Here is a 22,769-nt window from a genome sequence, read left to right as displayed (position 1 = left end):
TGTCGTGTGTGGTGACGTGAACCCAAAGGTCTTAAACTATGACCTGATAATGACAACAATGAAACAGCAACATATTCTCATGAACATAAAATTTGTTTATTGAAAGCACAGATATTGTGGAGAGCTACGGAAGGCTAGTCTTGTGACAAGTGAATCCAGACCTTATAGTTACACGTGCTAAGGTCCTTCTCTCTCCCAGTACAACATATATGAACACATAAGCAGTCACTTCTGGCCAAGCAAAATAGTATTAAGTTCTCTGAATATCATTTGTCCCTAAAATTCTAAGATATGAAAAGTTTGGGTTCTTTTCATCTTCCTCCTGAGATCAGAGGAAATTATGCAACCACTCCAGAAATAAGAGCATGGCAGGGAGGGACGGCAGCCGGTAGACCTGTGGTGTGGAGGGTTAACAAAACAATACTCTATTGCAGACGTAGCAGGAGGTGGGGAGGATCATTCCCGCACAAAACATGATGTGGTTTAGCAATAAAATGAAAAAAACAGCTGCGCCATCCCTGGCCGTGATATTATTCCCGGAGGCCCATAAGTGTTCCCATGACACACGTTACTCTGGTAATCTCTCTCACTCGTCAGCCAAGGCATCAACACTGTGGCAGGGTCAGCCAGTCTCTTCGGTGCACATCAGTCACATTAACTGACCACAACACACACTAGTAAAAACTGAAAAAAATGGAGATGCTTCCCAATCCTTTTCTCTCTCTCTCTCTCTCCTAGCCTCTGTCAATGCTCCAAGGACAGTCACCACTCACACCAGGCTAACCCACAGCACTGAAAGCTCCTTCACCACCCGTCAAATGTGTTCACCAAAGCCAGCCAGGACCATGCAGGTGTATCCATATATATAAGATTTTCATTATTCATATATGACAGTATAATGTTGCTCTTCTTCCTGGCTTGCTTCTCATGTGAACCTCACCGACAAGATGATCACAACACAGTTGAAGGAAGGATCACCAGTGCTGGCTAACCTGCATCTCGGCATGGCACACAACACCATGGACGCCACGTTGGAGCCGAGAGCCGCCGACAAGCGTCACGTGACTTTCGGCACACGTCAGACGGCAGGCGAGGACGACGGCGGAGTGATTACAACCATCTCGGGAAGACTGGTGTAATTACCACCCTTGTTATCACACAACACTGCTACACACCTGCACCTCCTGGACAATGACAGGTATAGGCACACAACTGACACCCCTGTGACATTACAACTACACCTGGGTCTGTCTGTGCTCCTTGCATTTGATTTTTGTATGCCTGTGGGTCAACATTTTGCCCCAGTACCCGTAATGTATCAAGAGCCGATGCAAACCATTCCCTGCTGGCCTGTCCCTGTCCACCTCCTGTACCACAGAACCAAGGTGACCACAGTCCGTCCACTGCACCTCACACACCACAACACTCTTTGCTCACGGCCGGCATCACACAATGGCACACGCTAATGGCGTTCTGTGGCCGTCACAGACACAGGTGAACTCAATCATCCATCACACAACACTGAGGCATTACCTGGCATTTGAATCCTTGAAGTGATCTAGATAGTCTCTCAGAGGAAGGCTTCTAAATCCCCATTAAAGAAAGCAACAAAATTATTTATTACCTATTAACTTACATAAGGCTTTAAGAGATCAAACGTAAGATTATCTCAAAGATCCTGGTGTGTGTTGTTTGTAAGTCTGGCCCTGAAAACCTGCTGCACCTCAAACAAGGTCCATCATGACACAACTTTTGCCTGCAAGTTGTGCATAACTCAACACTAGTGATGAATTAAATGGCATGAAACAAGTCCTACAATGGAAGTCCTCATTCAACATAACATTTTAGTTTCTTACAAGTAAAGACTTAAAGAGTACAGCCCACCAGTGCCTCCCTCAACCACCGAGATCTGGGCTGCGTCCTGGCCAGCCACACACGCCATTTGGCTCGCAATTTGCACCAACAATGACTAAACAAAGTGTATACTGTATATGGCTCTTCTCTAAGACATCAAGGATAAAAAATATCTCTGGAATAGTGACATGACCACTCTGATGCTTCATGAAACACACACACTCGTTCACTCTCACACTTGCACACACATACAAGGCTGTCAAGGTTGCAGCCACTTACTTATCTTCGGTATACAATAATTAATCCCATGGTGGAGGCCAACCCTGCCTGCCAACATCCAGTCAGGTAAGTTTCCTACAATACTGACTGCTCCACTCAACACCACCACCACCACCACATAACTCAACCACACCTCTCACAAGCACTCATGATTTTAATGATGATGACAATGGTGATGTTGATAATGATGGTGATGGTACGATGATAAGAAACAGAGCGAGTCAAGACTATGGGTGTGTGGCGGGTGCTTGCCTTCCTGCATGCACCCCCCTCCACACTAGCACCCTCACTCTTTTTTGTGAGAACGACGATAATGGTGATGAATCTTTTTTTGATGACAACGCGGCGACTGACTCTGTGAGGCGATGACGGTGGCAGACGACAGTGATGGATGCCGAGGTTATGATGACAACAATGGAAAATCAATGTTGAAATAAGTACATACATACATACATACATACATTGCTCCACCACAAGGCTGCCCTATGACTCGCAACAAGCCAGGTGCCTGCATGCCGTCTTGTAAGCACGCACACACACACAGCCTGGCCTGGGCACTTGGTACAACTCTGCTACTCTGCTGCCGGGAATCAATAACCTCGTTCTCTCGCTCTCTCTCTCTCTCTCTCTCTCTAACCTGGCATCACAGTAAAGCAGCAGAGACACTTCTGACGGGCCGATAACTCCTCTGCCGAACCAAACGACTTGCTAATCCTCCTTGTCGGGACCTTTTTTGTACATCATGGGGTTCCTGGTGCTTAGTTAAATGGTTATTACTAGTATTGGGTAGCAGTGAGTGGCTGGTTGGGTATTGTGATCAAAATATGAAACAAAACTATATGGTAAGACATGGGGGAGGGGGGAAATTATTGGACTTGGGGAGACAAGAAGAAAGAAAGGGAAAGAAAATGACTCAGATCAGTGATATTATTGTGGGAAAGAGGTGTGTGTATGTGTGTTTAAGTATTTATTTGTATTTTCACAGGAAAGAGTTAATCTCATGTGTCTTTAGTGTGTGTGTGTGTGTGTGTATGGCTACCACAGTGAGTGTAATAGAACAGAAAAGTGGAGAGTGAGTGGCTCTGAAGCAGGTACTTTCCAAGACCAGTAGAGGATGTATTAGAGGGACACTGAGGAATGGAATGGACAGACATCCCCAAACACTAACCAGTCACCACCGGCAGCAGCAGCAGCAAGTAAAAAAAAAAAAACAAAAGAAAGAGAAGACAACAATTCTGTTCCTTAGAAAGTCTCAACAACCATCAGAACTCAGAGCAAACAACCTCTTTTGACCAAACGCTAAAATAAAATGCTGCTGCAGTACAAATAAACCTTTCCTCTCTCTACCAGATGTCTCCCTAATGACTCACAGGAAACTTGGTACAAAATCCACAAGAAAACCTTATCATTAGGAACATGCCACTGCTTCTATGGCCTCAGAGGGGGTTGGGGGGTAGAAAGTAAGCCACATTATCACCTCTTCCCGTCTGACTAATAAACGCGGGTGTGGCAAAATTCACACCCAAAATATTCTCTCTCTCTCTCTCTCTCTCTCTCTCTCACTATAATGGCTATAATATTTGGAATACTCTTGGCAGTGTCCTTGCAGATGAGAACAACAACATCAACAACAACAACAACAATAATAATGATGATGATAATGATAATAATAATAATAATAATAATATTAATAATATTAATAATAATAATAATAATAATAATAAAATCATACAAATATTTACAAAGTAATTATACACTGCAGTCTCTTTCCAATTATCCAAGGATTTAATCTCTTTCTCTTCCTCCTCCTCCTCCTCTTCTTCTACCTCTCTTCCCCCACCACCATCACCACACTGCACACACATTATCAACCACAACACACACACACACACACACCACCTAAGTTAGGAAATGAAAAGATCAAGGAAGAGAGAAAGATGAGAAGTGGAATTTTAGTTTTTAATAGAGTTGTGTGTGTGTGTGTGTGTGAGTGATAAAAGTGGTGTTGGTGATGGTGGTGGTGAGTCCATCGCTGTTTCCATGTTCCCAGTGGCCCCACACATCCTGTCATCACCAGTCCTGGTCTCATCACCAGCACAGCCTCACCCACACCCTGCTTCTCCTCCTCCACCTGACAAAAAATGGACGAGCAGTGACAACAGCACACAAAAATATATAGATTTGTATAATATATGGAAAAATAATGATAATAATGATAATGATAATAATAATAATAATAATAATAATAATAATAATAATAATAATAATAATAATAATAATAATAATAAAAGCCTACAGTCCAAAGTCTTGCTTCCGTCGGTCAGAACACGGCAGAACGGAACGGAACGAAACGGAAGGCAAGGCAGTGTGGACGCTGGCACAGTCTGGCACTCCTGAATGTAGCGGCACTGCCCCTCACCACCAGACGTCTGGCGGCGACGGGCAGCTGCGGACAGGGGAAGGTTGAAGGGAAAGGGAAGGTGATGGGAGGGGGATACAGCAAGAAGGGGGACAGGGAAGGAGAGAAGGAAAGGGAGGAAGAAGTAGAAACAAAATACTCTATATATATACTTAAAAAAAATAATAATAATAATTGTGGTAAGTAAAAATTTGCCCTTTACACCACCACCAGCCAGCCTGTCCCTTCACTCGTGTGTGTGTGTGTGTGTGTGTGTGTGTGTGTGTGTGTGTGTGTGTGTGTGTGTGTGTGTGTGTGTGTGTGAGTGTGTGTGTGTGTGTGTTCATTAGGTGTGGCTGGGTGGCTCTGGCTGACCTGCGGGGACTTGCAATGACAAACGTTTGTTGTTGGACGGTCGGAGGCGGCGCGTGGCATGTCTTGCCGACGGGAACCTTTGGTAATAGCGCTCGTCTCGGAGAAACTTGACTGTCACCAAGTTGCCTGCGCCGAGAGAGGAAGGGAGATCACACATTAATAAGAGCACCAATATTACCACCAATCTGTCTAACAATACTTAACACAACACATTACTTTGGGCACCATCAGTATCACCAATCTCTCTATTGATTCATGCACCAATCTATGAGTAATTTAACTGTTATAAAGTTGCCAGCACCAAGAGGGGGACACAATATATAAATAGATGCACCATTAGCACCATCAGTCTGCCTATTACTTCCTACCACTATTGTTAACCTGACTGTCACCAAGCTGTCTGCACCAAGAGGACACAGCATATTGATAAAACCACTTATTATTACCAGTCTGTCTACTAATCCTGGCACCAATGTTCACCTCTATGGTATTATATTGTCACTACTAAAAGCAACATCACCGATTCATTTAAACCTGGCAGGGATCTCAAAAAAATTAATCTTAATACATCTATCTGTCTATATACCAGGCTGGCAATCTCACACAGGCATCCCACACAAAGCATCACACTCACACACATGTCATTTACACTCTCAGCTCTGTTAGCCCCTGGTGGAAATGGACAATTTCGCAGACCACCCTACTATACCCCATGAACTTAGGCATAGCACAACCGGCCACACAGATCCACAGCAAGGACCCACAGCATACACTAATTTACTGCTGCCCCTCCATAATGAGGTTGTTCCATACCCCACACCTCCAACCTGAGAGTTCATACAGACGAGTAAATCTTGACACACAAAATAGATGGGAGAGACTGAACTCTGGCTTAAGAGAAACGGTAAACCTAGTCACACAAAACAGTTGGTAAGGAGTGAGTGAGCACTGACCGTCATACCACCAGCCGTGCAGCGCCCTGAATGCACGGCCGGAGTCGCCGAGGGATGCACACTTCAGGTAGACGCAGCCCTCGCGTGACCCTCGGTCCACTGCTACGTGCACAATGCTGATGCCCTCACACTTCTCCAAGATGCTGTCCTGGATTCGGGCCGGCCAGCTGTCCCCAAACTCCCTGCCAGCATGTCAGAGGGAAGGACAAGTGTTAGGTTAGGTTAGGGAAGGAAAAAGGGTAGAAATGTATTGCTTAGTGTGTTACTGTCCCCTCATAAACTCCCTGCCAGCATGTCAGAGAGGAGGACAAGGTTAGGGGGAGGGAAGATGATGGAAATGTTACTTATTGTGTTACTGTGTCCCTGAACTCCCTGCCAGTGCATGAGAGGGAGGGAAGAGTGTTGGTGCAAGGCCAGGAAGGAATGAGAGAGGAGGGCAAGCTAAATGTGATGCTTACTGAGGAAAATCTGATAACTTGGTATTAAAAATCACACATGACAAGCTCCTCTCAATTCTACACAAATGCAAAGAGTTCAATACATGTATGGGAGAAGGAAGGGAAAGAGCAGGAGAGAAGACAACAAGAAGGCAAGAAGGAAGGGAAGGAGCAAGAAAGGAAGAAGGGAGGAAGGAAAGAGAGCAGGGAGGAGCAGAGGCAGGAGGGCAAGAAGGAAGGGAAGGAGTAGGCAAGGAAGAAGGAAGGAAGGAGAACAGGTAGGAAGGCAAGAAAGAAAGGAAGAAGATGGAAAGCAGGAAGGAAGGAAGGAAGGAAGGAAGGAAGGAAGGAAGGAAGGAAGGAAGGAAGGAAGGAAGGAAGGAAGGAAGGAAGGAAGGAAGGAAGGAAGGAAGGATGGCAAGCAGGGAGGAGATGATTGGTTACTTACACATCACAGTCAAACATATTTCTAATCTTGAGGCAGGATGTTGGGGACACATTGGGGACATTGTGAGGGCTCTGGGTGTTGAAGGCGGGTCCCTGCCACACTTTTGGGGGCGGCCGGCCCACCCCGTCCCCCCCGTCCACCCCCGGGGAGTGGTGTGAGTGGTGTGGCAGCCCTGATGCCCACCGCCACACCTCGCAGTCCTCGCCGCCCACTGCCTGGATCTCTCGTCGCACCTGCCGCCAAGTGTCACATTACCCAGGTGAGGTGGTGAGGGCTCAGGGATGCTGGTGTGGCTGTCTCTCTGTTACTAGGGACCTATGTAACTTGTTTGCCTAATGTATAATTCTCGTCTCTAGTCAGCACTTCTTCTAGTTTACTTCAGATAGCTATTTCTATAAGCTGTAATTTTTTTTATATAATTTCTTGATGTAAAATCCTTGTCTTAATGTACACCCATTTTTGTTTACTTTAGAAATCTGTTTCAAAGAGGGGAGATTATTTCTCAATATAATTTCTTGACTTTTCTTGTGTGTGTGTGTGTGTGGTAAGATTATCTGCCTCTATATATTTTGTTTGTCTGTCTGCTGGTTTGTTTGTATATTTCTATCTCTATCTCTCTATTTGTCTGTCTGTCTGTCTGTCTGTCTGTCTGCATCTCTATCTGTGATCTGTGTGCCTGTCTTAGCCCATTGAAAGGCCAGACTCACCCTGGATTCATTACAGTTGATGAAGTGCACAGCACGGTCCCACACCACCTGCTTGGTGCGGCGGTCTCTGGGGCTGATGAGGGAGTCACGCACATGGTTCACCGCTACAAAGTCCTTCCCCGACGCTCCCCCAAGGCCCCCCAACACCTCCAGGATCTGCTCCACCAACTCGTACACCTGCCAGGGGATGGAAGGAGTGGCGTTGATAGCTGTGGTGTTATGTTCATGGTGTCTGATAGTTTTGTTACTTATCCCAAAACAGCCAAAACCATCATAGTGGATTTCTTTTCTCAGCCAAACTCTCACCTGCTGTTTCTCCTCCTCTGCTTTCCATCTGTAGTATCTGACACAGGAGAATGCAAGCCAGGCAGTGAGGATGACTGGAAGGGTACAAGATGTGGTGTGTGAGAGGGAATGTATAGCACTGACACACAAGAGTAAAAGTATCATATTCACACTGTCCATGAATTGCAAATCAGTAATTCTAAAATGTGGCAATGCTTAATTTTACGATGTGTAATTATGTAGCTTTTTCTATGTAAGAGGAGCTCTGGTCTGGCCAAGGGCACCTAAAAGATTATAAAAAAAAAAGGCCCACTGAAGGTTAGGTTAGGTTAGGTAGTCAAAATAATCAAAATTTGAGAAATGTCCTGTAGATATTTTGTTTGAGAGAGAGACAGTTCTGATCCTGACCTGTTACCAATCCCATAATGAGGTAGAAGAAGGAGTAAATGGCAGTAGTGATGTGACACAAGATATGAGTGGGCTGCGCAGACAAGGCCAGGCCCAGCAGCACTCCGTCCGCCTCTCCTCGCACCGCCTCCAGGCCCCAGTGTGGGTTCCACTCCACCAGGCGGCCCAGCGACTCCACCACGTCCGCACCCACACCTGATGATCTCTGTGGAGAATGGAGGGATGGATTAGATAGGAAAGTCGGTCCCAGCATCACAGCATCAAGGACTAAGACACTCGAGGCAGAAACTAACCAAGGAAACGGAGATGTGGTGGTGGAGGAGATCCTGCAGTGCGGCAACAGAGAGGTGGCGTGTGGCGGCATTCCCACACTGGTACAATCCGGCCTGGTGGTGGAGGGCCGGCAGAACCACCTCCTCCAGCTGACCCAACACGGGCTGTACCTGGGCCATCGCTTGTACTGTGAGGCAGTTGTTCTGTGGCCCAGGGAGGAACACAAGGGTGATATTAGGGAAAGTCTTATACTGTACCAGGTATTCTGCAGAGAGGAATGGAGGGAAGGGCATGAGTGTGATGGAAGAAAGAGCATGCATTAAACTGTGGCAGGTATTCTGGGAAGGGACTGAGGAGAGATAGGAATGGAGATATGGGGAATAAACATGTGATAGTCTTGGTGGGTGACAGACAAGAAACACACTTGGCTAAGGACAAGATACGTGACAGTACACAAGAACAACACAGTGATAGATGGATACATACACACATTCATACAAACATTATTTATAATTCATTAGGTGTCAGACTGAGTTGTGAAAATATTCCCCCTCTGTCTCTCTCTCTCTCTCTCTCTCTCTCTCTCTCTCTCTCACCTTTAATGTGTTGCTGCATACTGGAAATTTATTTTCTGAAAGGAAAAAATTTCAAGCATTAGACAAAAAAAAAAAATGCATTTCCCTGAGAGTGAAGCACAGGGCCACAGGGGCTGCATACACCCACAGCTAGCACCACACCACTCAACTCACACAGTCATCGCAAGAGGCGTTTACATGCCTCCTCCAACTTTCTGTACCTCACTTCTGCAACATTCAAGGTTTTAAATCTGTCTTCTAATCTGAGCCTCATCTCCAAACTTCTGCATCTGACACAACTGACTCAGCCTCCTAAATGTTTCCTGGTAGTCGTGTTGTCATTTCCTTCATAATGAGGAGAAACTTCTCAAAAACCCCCACACACACTCTCCCAACTAGTGGACACAGTCCTCTATCTGCTGTGTGACAGTTTCTTGATGGCAGGCAGTAAGGGACACTACGTGAAGCGTAAGTCCGTGCACAGTCTTCCCCATCCCATGCCTCACGTCAGGACTGGCCGCTGCGAGAGTGCTGCACCAAACTAATGCCATTCAGTTCAATCTTTTGTCTGCTGCACCATTCCAAAGACTCACAATGATAACATTTTATCATTAAATAGTTAAAAATTTACCACTCGAATGGAGCAGTTTAATCAAAGTACCCCAATTTGCTGATATCAAATGTTTCCGAAAGACATCATTAACCTAACTGTTAGCTCTGAATATGATTGTTGGTAAGAATACGAGAAAAACCTACAATACATTGTGAATGTTTGACAGTCTGGAGATTGAAGTGAACTTTTGAAGAGAAGTGTTTACCTGTGTGTTGTGATGATGTGTGGTGGTGTGGCAGTGGTGGGGCGGCCGGCGGCAGGGCGGGCTGGGGCAAGGCGTTGGGGGGCGTCCACTGGGCGGTGCGAGGGGTGAAAAAAGGCACGGGGAGGCTGAGGCTGGCCAGGGCGCGGCTCACCAGGGCAGGCACGGAACGCAGGGTGGGCAGCAGCGGCATGCGCATGTTGACGTACAGCATTGCCACCACCCCAAAGAACACCGCCAGCAGCACCAGCAGCAGGAGCGGCACCTTGTAGTGCCACGTGCTCTCCTCAGCAGCCTGGCACTCCGCCCCGCCTTCGCTGTGGTGCCGCCCATTGGCCACCCGGCTGGGCTCAGCCTGGCTCACCACACACTCCGCCAGGCTGGGGCTGCCCATGGCCTCACCCTCTGCCCACTCCCGCCCATTCTCCAGGTGAGCCTTGGGCCGGGCTGCCCTGGTCCAGCCTGACGACATGTGATTCTGTAGCCTGGCGGGGCTAGACTCTTGCTGCTGGGGGGGCTCTGCGCTCCCTGCCCACAACATCCGCCCCCCTCCCCCGTCCCCACCCCCACCCCCACGGTCCACAGAGTCCTCGGCCAGGTCAGCCGGGTCGGAGTCTGACCCTGTGTCGTAGTCCTCGGATGACCTGACCTGCAGGCCGAGCCCTGACCTGCCGGATACGGACGGGAAGTACAGGCGGTAGCGATCCGTGGCGGTGGTGGTGGTGGAGGTGGTTGTGTTGCCACCACCCCCAGGCTGTCCCGCCGCCGCCACACTCTCGCCGCGCCCCCCGCTGCCCCGTGACGCCCTGGCGCCCCTGGCGGTGCCGCTAGTGCCATTCCGCCTGTCATAATGCCTGACCTGGCTGGCGCCGCTCTCCCTGGACACCCTGGAGGCCCGGAACGACCTGGTGGCTCTGCTGGAGGAGGAGCGCAGGTGGTCCTCGGTCTCGTCCTCGTCCTCGTCAGAGCTGAAGGTGTGTAGCCTGCCGCCGCCCGTCACACTCGTCACACTCGTCACGCTGCGCCGCGCCCTGGCCTGCTGGTGTGCCGCCCTCTTGGCGCCCGCCATGGCGTGGTTCAGCTTCTTGATCAGAATACTGCGCGTGGACGCCGTGACAGGACTAAGGATGCCGTGTTCCTTCAGCTTGTCCCGAAGCTCCTCGTCCGTGAGCGACCTGACCGACGCCATGTTTACACCACACTCCACCACACACACACACTCCGCCACACTCACACTCCCTCCAAACACTTCAAGCCAGACAAAACAACAAGCATGAGCCACCGCCTTAGAGGTTCCAACACTACAGCTGCCCGCCTCGATCCCTCTGCGCGCCGCCTCGGCCCCTCGCCCTGACTGGCCGTGCTGCCAGACCCGGCCCGGGTGGCGCCGCGCCCCGCCACCTTCAAATTGCCCCTCCCTCACCAGCCTCTCTGGCGCTATGCAGTGCTGTGATGCTGCGGCCACGGCTGCGGCATGATGAAAAGTAATGACAGCTGGAGTGTGTGTGGCGGCAGTAGCAGTAGCGCCAGTCATATCAACAGAAACGTAATGCAGAACAACAACGGCAATGTTCAAGAGGAAGCTACATGTTCTTTTAACAAAAATAGAAGATGCGCCACAACTCCCATCGTATCAAACATGGCCTCACCACACTAAGCATGAAAACAAGATATACCGCTACATTTGAGGGAGGTTTTATGGCAATCAAAGCGGCACAGCGTGTTGCTGAGGCTGAACACCCGAAATACTGCAAGCAGCAGTAGCAGCAGCAACACCAACACCAACAGCACCAGCAGCAGCAGCAGCAACAACAGCAGCAGCAGTAACACCAACACCAACAGCACCAGCAGCAGCAACAGCAGCAGCAGCTGCAGCAGCAGCAACACCAACAGCACCAGCACCAGCAGCAGCAGCAGCAGCAGCAGCAGCAACAGCAACACCAACAGCAGCAACAGCACCAGCAGCAGCAGCAACAACAACAACAGCAGCAGCAGCAACAACAGCAGCAGCAGCAATAACAACACCAACAACAGCAACAGCAGCAGCAACAACAACAACAATAACAACTATAACAACAGCAGCAGCCGCAGCAACAACAACAAAAGCAGCAGCAACTACAACAACAACAGCAGCAACTACAATAACAACAGCAGCAGCAAAAGACAACAATAACAAAAACAATAACAGCAGCAGCAGCAGCAGCAACTATGCACAGCAGCAACATCAAGAACAACCGCAGCAACATTAACAGCAACAGCGGCAGCATCTACATCATCATCATCATCATCATCATCATAATCAGCAGCAGCAGCAGCAGCAGCAGCATCCACAGCATCATCATCGTCATCATCCTGATAATAATAATCATCATCAGCAACAGCAGCATGACCCAACCTTAATTTTGTTTCTCGTAACAAGCAGAGTCCCCAAGTTTGATCTTGATGGAGCCAAGCAGTTCTCCCAGGGACGGCGCGCGCCCCGCCCAGCTGCCCTCCCTGTCTCCCCTGCCCTGCTACCAGGTGCCCCGCCTCAGTTGGGGGGCGCTGGGGGGCGAGGGGGTAGGCGTGCTGGTGGCGGTGCGGCCCTGCACGCTGGTGTACAGGGGCTTCCTGGCCAGGCCGTGCGGAGGCTCGCGGGTAGTGGTGTACAAGGAGCCGCGGGCCACTAGTGACTCAGCCAGTGCCGCCCTGCACCACGAGGCGCGGGTGTTGCAAACCTTGCGTGATGTGCAGGGTGTGCCCAGACTTTACGGCCTCACACACCCTCCCAGAGAGGCCCTTGTCATGAGCTTCTGTCCCGGCGAGCCGCTGGAAAACTTCCTCCGTGCAGACAGCGGCCGCACGTACCTGGGGGCGCTGAGGAAGGTGTGTCTGGTACTGAAGGCCGTGCACGAGGCGAAGGTCGTGCACACCAACCTGCACCAACGCAACATCCTAGTGCAGGCCAGCCAGGGAGATGTAGAGCACGTGCTGGTGTCCGTGGTGGGCCTGCGGGGGGCCAACACGGGCGTGCAGGACGGGTGGGAGGCGTGGTGTGACCTGCACAGCGTGGTCATGTTGGCGCGCCTCATCAGGCCTCACTTTGACAGACACTCGCCCATGTACGCTCGCTGTGAGGAGTTCGAGGCTCTGTCCCGCCTAAACCCGCGCCACCTGGACTGGATGGTGATACTGGTGGCCTTCTGCCGCGCGCTACACCGCCAGCGTGCTGCCCTGTGTCGCCTGTGTGCTCGGGAGGTATGGGTGCACTTCCCCGTCTCGTCCTCCTCGGAGAAAAGAGGATCGGGAACTTGGTCGTAACTTTGGGATCAGACGAGCCAGTCTGGAAACCTTCTCTTCTCCACGTACAAGAGATTTTGAAGAAATGCAGCAATATTCAGCTCGACAAGGTTCCTCAGGTAGTGGGTCGCTTGGTAACACGGGCCATTTGGTTCTCTAGGCCGCGTCCAGACTTGTGATGAAGGGAACCCGTGTTCTGCTTCCTGCCGTGCTTCTCTGTCCTTGTCAGCCATGAAGGAACACACTACACGTGCAGGAGTACTTCCGAACCACCCACATCAGGACACCACTACCTTCCACCCCAAGTTTTCTGTCACATTTTTTGCTTCCTATCTCTAGAATGATCGCAGTACACTTCTTTACATCTTACCTAACATAATGGGACATGACTAGTGGCTAAAACTTAGCTTGATATTCATGAGAAGGCAAGTGGAGAGGGCGAGGGGGAGAAGGAAGGCGGAAGACATAGAGAGAGGGTTATCAGGCGATGTAATATAGGGGTCAATAATCTGATATAGGAGAGTACAAGTAGGTAGATACACATACTCTTGATAACCGTACGTACATATACACACACAAACGATGCGTGGAAACAATAACCACGCATAGAAAATAACAATAATTATAATACTTACAATACGTCAGGTACTAAAATACATCGAAACAAAAAGAAGTAAAGTAGACACTCATTTTGTTAGTAGTGAAAGACGACAGAGCGAAAGAGAAGAAGGCGATGAGTCACAACGTTATCAGGCGTCTTATCACCAAGAAACCAAGACGTACAGAGAGAGATAAAGATGCTGGTGCCTTCAGACGTAGGAGCACCACCACAACCACAACCACCACATCCCTTCCTTCCTCCTGCAGACGTAGTTGTGTTGTTACTGTGGTGGTGCATTGTGGTGTGGTGTGTCAGTGCCTTGTTATCATTACCATCATGGGTCGGAGTGTTATCATGCACGCCCTCATGTCTCTGATGCTGCAGGGCGCCCCCGAAGACACGTCCTTCACTACGCCCATGACTGCCACCACCACGCCCCCGCCAGGTGAAGAGAGAGAGAGAGAGAGAGAGAGAGAGAGAGAGAGAGAGAGAGAGAGAGAGAGAGAGAGAAACTTATCCCATCTTCCCTCATCTCCCCTTTGCTAGAGAGAGAGAGAGAGAGAGAGAGAGAGAGAGAGAGAGAGAGAGAGAGACTTCCCTATTCTCCTGCCCTTCACCTCCCCTTCCCCCTTTCCTCCAGGTTGTTTTGCAGGGTATGGGTGCTTTCCGATTGATGGAGTATGGGGGGGCTCAGAGCGTCCAGTCTCCCTCCACCCCCTCCCCCCTGCCAACGTCACCCCTACCTACTGCCTCCACACGCCCGCACGCCCACACTGCCACGTAGGTGTGAGGTTACTGCTACTATGTGTGTGTGTGTGTGTGTGTGTGCGTGTGTGTGTGTGTGTGTGTGTGTGTGTGTGTCTGTGTGCCAGATAGACACGGCGGCGCCGCCCAAAGGACTTGAAAATGGGCGTGCGTGGGCGGACGTGACCTGTCTCACACGCCCGCGCACACTCACTCACACACACACACACACACACACACAGACACACACACACACACACTATCTAAAATTTCTGAATATAATCGTAAAGAAAAGTATTGGTATTGTTTCTCTCTTTCTCTCTCTCTCTCTCTCTCTCTCTCTCTCTCTCCCTCAGGTATTGGACGCAGAAAACTCCTCCACTTTCACCTCGTCTTCCTTCCACCAGTCCTCCTCCTCCCTCATCCTCCTCACTCACGGGTAAGGAATGGAGAGAAGGGAAGGAGGGAGGGAGGGAGGGAGGGAGGGAGGGAAGGATGGAGGAAAGGGAGGAAAAAAGAGCTATTATACGAATGAACTCAAGATAACAGTAAGTCCTTCTCCTCCTCCTCCTCCTCCTCCTCCTCCTCGGCCTCCTTCTCTCCTCCTCACATACCTCACTCAGGATTGTGTGTGTATGTGTGTGTGTGTGTGTGTGTGTGTGTGTGTGTGTGTGCAACGTCTAGGTATGTTATCGTGTCATTTTTTCTCTTTTTATTTATTTCTTTTATCAGTGTATTTTTTATTTTATTTTGCAGGCTGTTGTTAATATCTAAATGTCTGTCGGTCTGTCTGTCTATCTGTCTAATTACCTATATATATGTATTTACCTGTTTATCTGTCTATCTATCTATCTGTTTGCCCTCCTCTTCCCACCAACGCAGGTATCTGGAGTCGACACAGCTGCGGTGGGTGCAGGAGATGGTGGGTGCCCTCCTGTCCACGGGTGAGGGTGTGGGCGTGATCACCGTGGACTGGTCTAAGGCAGCACCGCCCACGTACGCCCAGGCGGTGGCTAACATAAGACTAGTGGGCGTGATGGTCGGGCATGTGGTGTCCAGGCTGGTGGTGAGTGGGTGGTGATGAGTGCTGGTGATGAGTGATGGTGAAGGAATGTCAAGGAGGTGGCGGTTATGGTAATAGTGGTGATGGTGACGGTGGTGCGTGAAGAGGTGAAGGTATAGTGGTGATGAAGTGGGTGTTGAGAGGGTGACTGACTGACTGGACACGCCGTACCGGAGATATTAAGATGGTTATGGTGGTGGTGGTGGTGGTGTGACTGACTGACTGACTGACTGACGTATAGGGAATGAAGGTGGTGGTGGTGGTGATGGTGGTGGTGGTGGTGGAAGGGGCAGGATACGGTACATATACAGCATAAGACAAGAGTCACCAGGCCCTTGTTAAACTAGAATAGCATAAGTGGACTTCCTCTCCACCTTCAGGACATGGGCGTCTCTGAGAAGGCTATCCACCTGATAGGACACAGCCTGGGCGCCCACCTTATGGCTTATGCTGCCGCCCACTTCACCGTCACGAGGGGACTACAGGTCTGATGAATAGCTTGTTTGAGTGGTTAGGTTGATTGACTGAGTGGTTAGTTTTGTCTTAAGATTCCCACAACACCAATGAGATTTTAATTTTTTTCGTAATATTTCTTAATTTACTTGCTTATCTATTTATTTATCTATATTCTGTTAGAGGTTTTCTGGTCAAGGGCAAAGAGATTTTTATTTTTTTCGTAAGGGTTGTTATTCTCTTGTTTATTTATTTATTTATCTTTATTCTGTAAGAGGTTTTCTGATCAAGAGCTACAGAAAGGCTTGAAAAAAGGCTCACTGAATGTGCCAGTCTTATAAAGGAAAGTTTTTAATATTGTTACTCGTGAATGGAGTGTAACAGCATTAGACTGAGTATTTGTAGAGAGAGAGAGAGAGAGAGAGAGAGAGAGAGAGAGAGAGAGAGAGAGAGAGAGAGAGAGAGAGAGAGAGATTCCATAATTTCAAACTACAATTATGAGAAGGTTTAGGTGTGTGTGTCTTTGTGTGCGCGCTCACGCCATCCAGTCACACACACACACACACACACACACACACACACACGTAATAAATCATGCATAAGAGCAACATAAGCAGTGGGAATAAGTGTACATACCCTTGTGTGCACGGGAACATGTACGTGTGTGTGCGTGTGTGCGTGTACAGGTGGGGCGGCTGACGGGGCTGGATCCTGCGGGGCCCTACTTCGCCAGCACGGCCCCCGAGGTGCGTCTGGACCCTTCTGACGCAGCCTTTGTCGACGTCATCCACACGGACACCCCGACGCGGCCCTGGGAGCTCGACAGTAAGTGGTGGTGGTGGTGGTGGTGGTGGTAGTCAGGTCTACGTAGGGTGTTTTAGTAAGTTTTAACACCCTTAAAGACTCACTCCCCCAACCCTCATTAACTTGAAAATATCCTTCAGATCCTCCAAAAAGTTTGAATAGACTCTTGGAAACTCTTAAAAACTTGAATATAACCTTGAAAATCCCTAAAAAACACCCTAGAAAGCCCCTTAAAATCTTGAACACACCTTTGAAACCCTTCCCTCCAAAACACACTTGAAAATCATGAACGAATTTGAAAACACCCTCGAGAAATTCGAACACCTTTTGAAAACACCTTTGAAAACCCCCAAAATCTCCCTTCAGAACCCAAAGCACCCTTAATGACCCCCAAACACCCCTTTGAAAACCCCAAAACACCATTAAAAACCCGTAACTTGCGCCACAAGCTATCAGAGCAGTGGGGATCAGGCTGTACAATGCAGGACAACTTATCGGAAGCTGCTGGTCGCCCCTTCCACGCAGGACTTGGCGCGGCTGAAGCTATGGGCCACCTCGACTTCTATCCCAACGGCGGCAGGCAGCAGGCGGGGTGTCAGGGATCGGCCGCAGCGCACATAGACCGGGAGGAGACCGTGGCTGGCGGGGTGCTCTCCTATATAGGCTGTAGTCATCGTAGGTCCTTCCAGTTCTTCACGGAGACGATCACAAATAAAAGGTGCTTGGTTGTTGTAGTAGTAGCAGTAGTAGTGGTAGTAATAGTAACGTCAGCATTCCTTGTAGTAGTAGTAGTAGTAGTAGTAGTAGTATTTCTCTCGTACTTTAAACTTTCTACGACTTCCTGACTTTTGATTCTAAGGTTGTCATTATTTTCTTTGTTTCTTTATTTTGGTAGCAACAAGATATTCCATCCACGCCTCTTCCCACTGGCTCCGCAAGCGTCATATCTCTGACTGACTTTGTCTTTTTATTTGTGGCTTAATCATTATCACAATAATTCCTCGTTTTTCAAATAATTTTTCCTACTTGAGAAGCATTTATAAAAGTTTCCACCAAAACGTTACAAGTTTTCTATGAACAATACGTCACGAAACTCAAAGTATAGCAATAATATGATAAGAAATCCTCTTTTTTTATATTTTTTAGTTTGATATAAAATGATAATATTACATAATATACTGAAATAATATATATGTTTTCTCTTACACGTGCTTTAGTTTGTAGGAGAGATCATTACAGAAAATGTGCTAGTTGTGTGTTTTCAAGGGCAACTATGCTAAATATGACTGAAATAGACTCCGTGATCTGGTTGTTAGTACCGAGTCAACTGGGAGGTTTAGAAAAATATATTAGGCAAGTTTATGGATGGGGATGATAGATGGCAATAGGCAGGCGTGTTTTATAAAGGGACTGCCACGTGTAGGCCTGATGGCTTCCTGCACCAACCCTTGTTCTTATGTCCTTATCTCATTTTCTTCTCCTTCTTGGTGGAAATAGGCAGGCATGTTTCATACAGGGACTGCCACGTGTAGGCTGGTGACTTCTGCAGCTTTCCTTGTGTTCTAATGTTCCTATCACCTTCTTGTGAAAGTAGGCTGGCGTTTTTCATACAAGGACAGCCGCGTGTAGGCCTGATGACTCGAGGCACCAACCCTTGTGTTTTTATCTTATACACAACACAACATTATCACTCATATCTTCCCCAGGTGTCGCTTCGTGGGCGTAGAGTGCACATCGTGGGAGGAGTACAAGACGGGGGCGTGCTGGGGCTGCGAGGGGCGGGTGTGCGCACCTATGGGGTACCCCGCCCACCTGCCGCAGCCACAGGAGAACCCCGTGCCTGGTGAAGGTGTCCAGCCCTACCCTGCTAGAAGGATATTTCTGGGCACCAACCCTGAGCGTCCCTTCTGTGGTGAGAGAGAGAGAGAGAGAGAGAGAGAGAGAGAGAGAGAGAGAGAGAGAGAGAGAGAGAGAGAGAGAGAGAGAGAGAGAGAGAGAGAGAGAGAGTGTGTGTGTGTGTGTGTGTGTGTGTGTGTTCAGAATTCATGGTATGGTTCCTCTTACTACTACTACTACTACTACTACTACTGCTACTACTACTACTCTTTCAGCGGAGCAGTACCGAGTGACCCTCATAACGTCAGGTCACGGTGGGCACGGTGATTTGGCGCATTTCACGGTCACTCTGCGGGGTCACCTTCGTACGGTCACCATTCCAGCGCCGGAGAGGTGAGGCGGAGCAGCGCACAGTGGCCGAGCACCGCTTGTGTTTTGTTTACATGTTCCTGTGGCGTGTTGGGTCGAGGGAGTGCGTGAATTGTTGTTGTTGTTGTTGTTGTTGTTGTTGTTGTTGTTGTTGTGGTGGTCCGTTTTTGTCCTGTCTCTTGGTAATTAAAAATTCTTCTTTCTAGCATTCTGTCTCTCTGTCTGTCTGTTTCTGTCTATTGGAGGCGGTTAAAACTATTATTCTTCCTGTCTCTGTCTGTCTGTCACTCTATCTGTCCGTCTGCCTCTATGCCTGTTTATCGAAAACGGCTACACTTTAAATTCTTTATAATATTCTCTCTCTCTCTATCTCTCTTTTTGTCTGTCTAGCTATCTGTGTGCCTGCCTGCCCATCTGTCTATCTGTCTGTCTGTCTATCTGTCTGTTAGTCTGCTTATCTATCCATCCCTCTGTCTGTCTGCCTGTCTGTCTGTCTGCCTACCTATCTATCTGTCTATCTGTCACTCCCACTCCTTCCAGCGCGTCGTGGGTGGAAGCGGGGGGGCAGGTGTCGTGGCTGGGGTGGGGGAGCGGAGAGCTGAGTGGACTGTATAACCTGAGGGTGGAATACGAGGAGGACCACAACTTGCTGCAAGCCCTGGTGTGGAGGTTCCAGCCGCCGACCCTCAGTGTGGAGGCGTTTATCGTGCAAATGCTGTCCACCGGGGCTACGTGAGTGTGTGTGTGTGTGTGTGTGTGTGTGTGTTATATCTTCATATCTCTACTACTACTACTACTACGTCGTGTGTGTTAGCTACTACTTCTACGACTACTGCTACTTTTACTGCTACTACTACTACTACTACTACTACTACTACGTGTGTGTGTGTGTGTGTGTGTGCACAGGCGCACTTCCTCCGTTTGTCATCACCAAATCATTACATTCTTCTCTAGATTTATACATTTGGACACGCACGCCTCCACACCACACCAGTAACACAACCTCTCTCTCTCTCTCTCTCTCTCTCTCTCTCTCTCTCTCTCTCTCTCTCTCTCTCTCTCTCTTAGTGGCTCATCGGTAAATTTCTAACCCTGACCTCTTCATTTCCAGGGTTCGGTTCCCGTTCTGCGGCGCTGAGATGCAGGCTGGACAAAGCTATACCCTACTTCCTAACGCCGGCTGTCAGTAGTAGTATTAGTAGTAGTAGTAGTAGTAGTAGTAGTAGTAGTAGTAGTAGTAGTAGTAGTAGCAGTAGTAGTAGTAACACTTCAATGAGTCGAAATAGATGTAATAAAATAAATATATATTTGTCAATATGCGTTTAATTATCACTTGTCTTTTTCCTGTGACGTGATAACTAGTGCCCCCCACCTCTCTCTCTCTCTCTCTCTCTCTCTCTCTCTCTCTCTCTCTCTCTCTCTCTCTCTCTCTCTCTCGAAGACTCAGTTTCCTTCCCCTTCGACGCCCTGCCGACAAGCCCCTACCGCCCATCTCTCTCTCTCTCTCTCTCTCTCTCTCTCTCTCTCTCTCTCTCCTCTCTCTCTCTCTCTCTCTCTCTCTCTCCAGCCCCAAGTGAGAGTGCAGGCGTTGCGGGAAAGAGTCGCGCGGCGGCAACAGAAAAGCATAAATGTGTAGGGGCGGTGCTCCCTGGGGCGGGGACACCTCTCTCTCTCTCTCTCTCTCTCTCTCTCTCTCTCTCTCTCTCTCTCTCTCTCTCTGGTGTTCTTCTGTGTCCAAGTTTAATTTGTGTATCCTTTTCGATCTCCTGAAAGAGAGAGAGAGAGAGAGAGAGAGAGAGAGAGAGAGAGAGAGAGAGAGAGAGAGAGAGAGAGAGAGAGAGAGAGAGAGAGAGAGAGAGAGAGAGAATATCATACAGGATGCTTTACTAACACATTATTACCACCACCACCACCACCACCACCACCACCATAACAACAACAACAAACATCACTACTACTACTACTACTACTACTACTACTACTACCACTACTACTAACAATACAGCTAGTTTCAATAGAGTCCTGGCGAGTACCCCTGGTCACTAGTAAAAGAACCCTTGTACTAACTTAAAACCAAAATATACTAGTAAGAGTTTTAAATACTAGTAAATTGTGCTAGCGAAGAGTGATAACGAAGATAAAATGATATTGTAGGGGACATGGATGCTACTAGGAAGAACCTCCGGGTACTAGAAGGCCCTTGTTGTGTACTAGGAGATGTATTTACCTAGTATACATATAAGTGATATTTAAGTACTAGGTGTTCTGAGTACTAGAAGAAAAATTACTGGGTACAAAACAGTGTGGTGTATTAACAGGGGTAAGAGTACTAGAGCGATACAAGGCACGATTTTTGGGTACTACAGGGTACTAGGAGAGGTCCCTGGGTACTAGGAGGGTGGCTGGGTACTAGGAGGGGTAGCTGGGTACTAGGAGGGGTGGCTGGGTACAAGAGAAAAGCGGGAGCACATCTTTAACTGGGAACACTATTGATTGGGTGAGAGCTGCAGACACAGACCCCCCTCTCTCCTCTCCCTCCTCTCCCTACCTGTCTTCCCCCCTCCTCGACGCCCCCCGCCTCGCCTTGAAGGTCAGGGGGTCAAGGCTCCCCTCTACCTCACCCCGGGATCGTGGCAGGGGGCAGGGGGCAGGGGGGAGGGGATAGGGTGATTAATATAACACTGAAGTTAATATTAGTGCGTGAATGGTGAGGCGGAGAGATGAGTATGGTGAGTGTGTGTGTGTGTGTGTGTGTGTGTGTGTGTGTGTGTGTGTGGTGATGTGATGTGGTTGTGGTGCAGTTGTGGTGTGGTTGTGGTGTGGTTGTGTTACTACTTCTACTACTACTACTGATACTACTACTACCATTAATATTACTACTATTACTACTGTTACTACTAGCACCATTAATATTACTACTACTACTACTACTGCTACTACTACTGATTTGCTAATGTTGGTGATGTTATAGATATGTCCACAGTAATAATAATAATAATAATAATGATAATAATAATAATAATAATAAAAATAATAATAATAATAACAATAATAATAATAACGGGTAAAGCAGCAGCAGCAGCATCCTGGAGGCGATGGTGAAGGAGATCTTGTATCTGAAGGTTCCACCCACCCACCCACCCAGGTAGCGGCCCACCCGTCTACCCACCCACCCAGCAGTCTGGCAGCCACCTTTACCACGGCTGGGGCAGCAGGCAGGCAAGCAGTCAGTCAGGCAGTCAGGCAGGCAAGCAGTCAGTCAGTCAGTCAGTCAGTCAGGCAGTCAGACACCTCTGCAGGCGGCTGTGAAAGACAAGAGTGGCGGTGACAGCACACACACTCACACACACACGTGCCCACTCGCTCCCATGTCTTGCCTCTCTCCCATTACTTCGTGTTTTTCCTTGCTCCCTTCCTCCCTGCGTACTGGGGACTAAGTTTGGACTGCTGGAGTGAAGTAGCTAATGGTGTTAAGGGGGATATGCAGCTCAGCAATGCTCAACGACTGCCTACGCCAATCTTGCAGCTTGAGCTATTTTGATCCGAGTCGGTGTTCCGTCCCTCCCTCCCTCGGTTATTTCCACCTTGCATCATTTATTCACAGCCAGGAGAGATTGTCGGGGCTGGGAGCGGGACACAGAGCCGACTGCACCCTGAGCTTTGCGTGGCGACCCTGGCAGCAGCGCGGGGGCGAGGGGAGTGAGGGGACAGCCGCATAGGACACTGGTATTGTAAAGTCATCGCGGGTGGAAAGTGTTTGAAGTGAGAGAATTGTCCTGGGTCTCTCGTGCGGACACCAGAGGCTGGCTGGCT

General features: G+C 48.8%; 2 protein-coding genes across 3 annotated transcripts; one reads left to right on the top strand and one right to left on the bottom strand.

The window, feature by feature from the left end:
* Positions 1–72: 72 nt before the first annotated feature.
* On the bottom strand, positions 73–11,156 carry LOC135094995 (uncharacterized). The gene is made up of 9 exons (XM_063995562.1): positions 9,811–11,156; positions 9,014–9,048; positions 8,438–8,620; positions 8,145–8,349; positions 7,758–7,831; positions 7,452–7,628; positions 6,745–6,977; positions 5,860–6,041; positions 73–5,032 (listed from the first exon to the last, which is right to left on the bottom strand). The coding sequence occupies exons 1-9, from the start codon at positions 10,994–10,996 to the stop codon at positions 4,878–4,880; spliced, it is 2,430 nt and encodes an 809-aa protein (XP_063851632.1). The 5' UTR covers positions 10,997–11,156; the 3' UTR covers positions 73–4,877.
* A 2,718-nt stretch (positions 11,157–13,874) lies between these two features.
* LOC135094996 (pancreatic triacylglycerol lipase-like) lies at positions 13,875–20,271 on the top strand. Of its 2 annotated transcripts, XM_063995563.1 has the most exons (11): positions 13,876–14,132; positions 14,328–14,467; positions 14,788–14,870; positions 15,314–15,497; positions 15,875–15,979; positions 16,634–16,772; positions 17,277–17,469; positions 18,458–18,663; positions 18,863–18,980; positions 19,497–19,688; positions 20,068–20,271. In XM_063995563.1, exons 1-11 carry the CDS (start codon positions 14,024–14,026, stop codon positions 20,144–20,146), a joined length of 1,548 nt encoding a protein of 515 aa, XP_063851633.1. In that variant the 5' UTR covers positions 13,876–14,023; the 3' UTR covers positions 20,147–20,271. The 2 variants fall into 2 exon arrangements, with proteins under 2 accessions (XP_063851634.1, XP_063851633.1); XM_063995564.1 differs by lacking the exon at positions 14,788–14,870 and having other exon boundaries at positions 13,875–14,132.
* The last annotated feature ends 2,498 nt before the right edge of the window (positions 20,272–22,769 follow it).

This window comes from Scylla paramamosain, chromosome 47 (assembly GCF_035594125.1).
Source record: "Scylla paramamosain isolate STU-SP2022 chromosome 47, ASM3559412v1, whole genome shotgun sequence".
Taxonomy (NCBI): Eukaryota; Metazoa; Arthropoda; class Malacostraca; order Decapoda; family Portunidae; genus Scylla; species Scylla paramamosain.
This window is presented reverse-complemented; position numbering and strand designations above follow the sequence as displayed.

What these genes read in the sequence shown, in the direction of transcription:
- LOC135094995 (XM_063995562.1), bottom strand. Translation starts at nt 10,996, where the DNA reads ATGGCGTCGGTCAGGTCGCTCACGGACGAGGAGCTTCGGGACAAGCTG. An exon ending in TCAACTGTAATGAATCCAGG is followed by an intron (nt 6,978 to 7,451) that starts GTGAGTCTGGCC and finishes ACTTGGCGGCAG; the next exon opens with GTGCGACGAGAGATCCAGGC. An exon ending in GCACGGCTGGTGGTATGACG is followed by an intron (nt 5,033 to 5,859) that starts GTCAGTGCTCAC and finishes CTCTCGGCGCAG; the next exon opens with GCAACTTGGTGACAGTCAAG.
- LOC135094996 (XM_063995563.1), top strand. Translation starts at nt 14,024, where the DNA reads ATGGGTCGGAGTGTTATCATGCACGCCCTCATGTCTCTGATGCTGCAG. An exon ending in CACCACCACGCCCCCGCCAG is followed by an intron (nt 14,133 to 14,327) that starts GTGAAGAGAGAG and finishes CCTTTCCTCCAG; the next exon opens with GTTGTTTTGCAGGGTATGGG. An exon ending in CCCTGAGCGTCCCTTCTGTG is followed by an intron (nt 18,664 to 18,862) that starts GTGAGAGAGAGA and finishes CTACTCTTTCAG; the next exon opens with CGGAGCAGTACCGAGTGACC.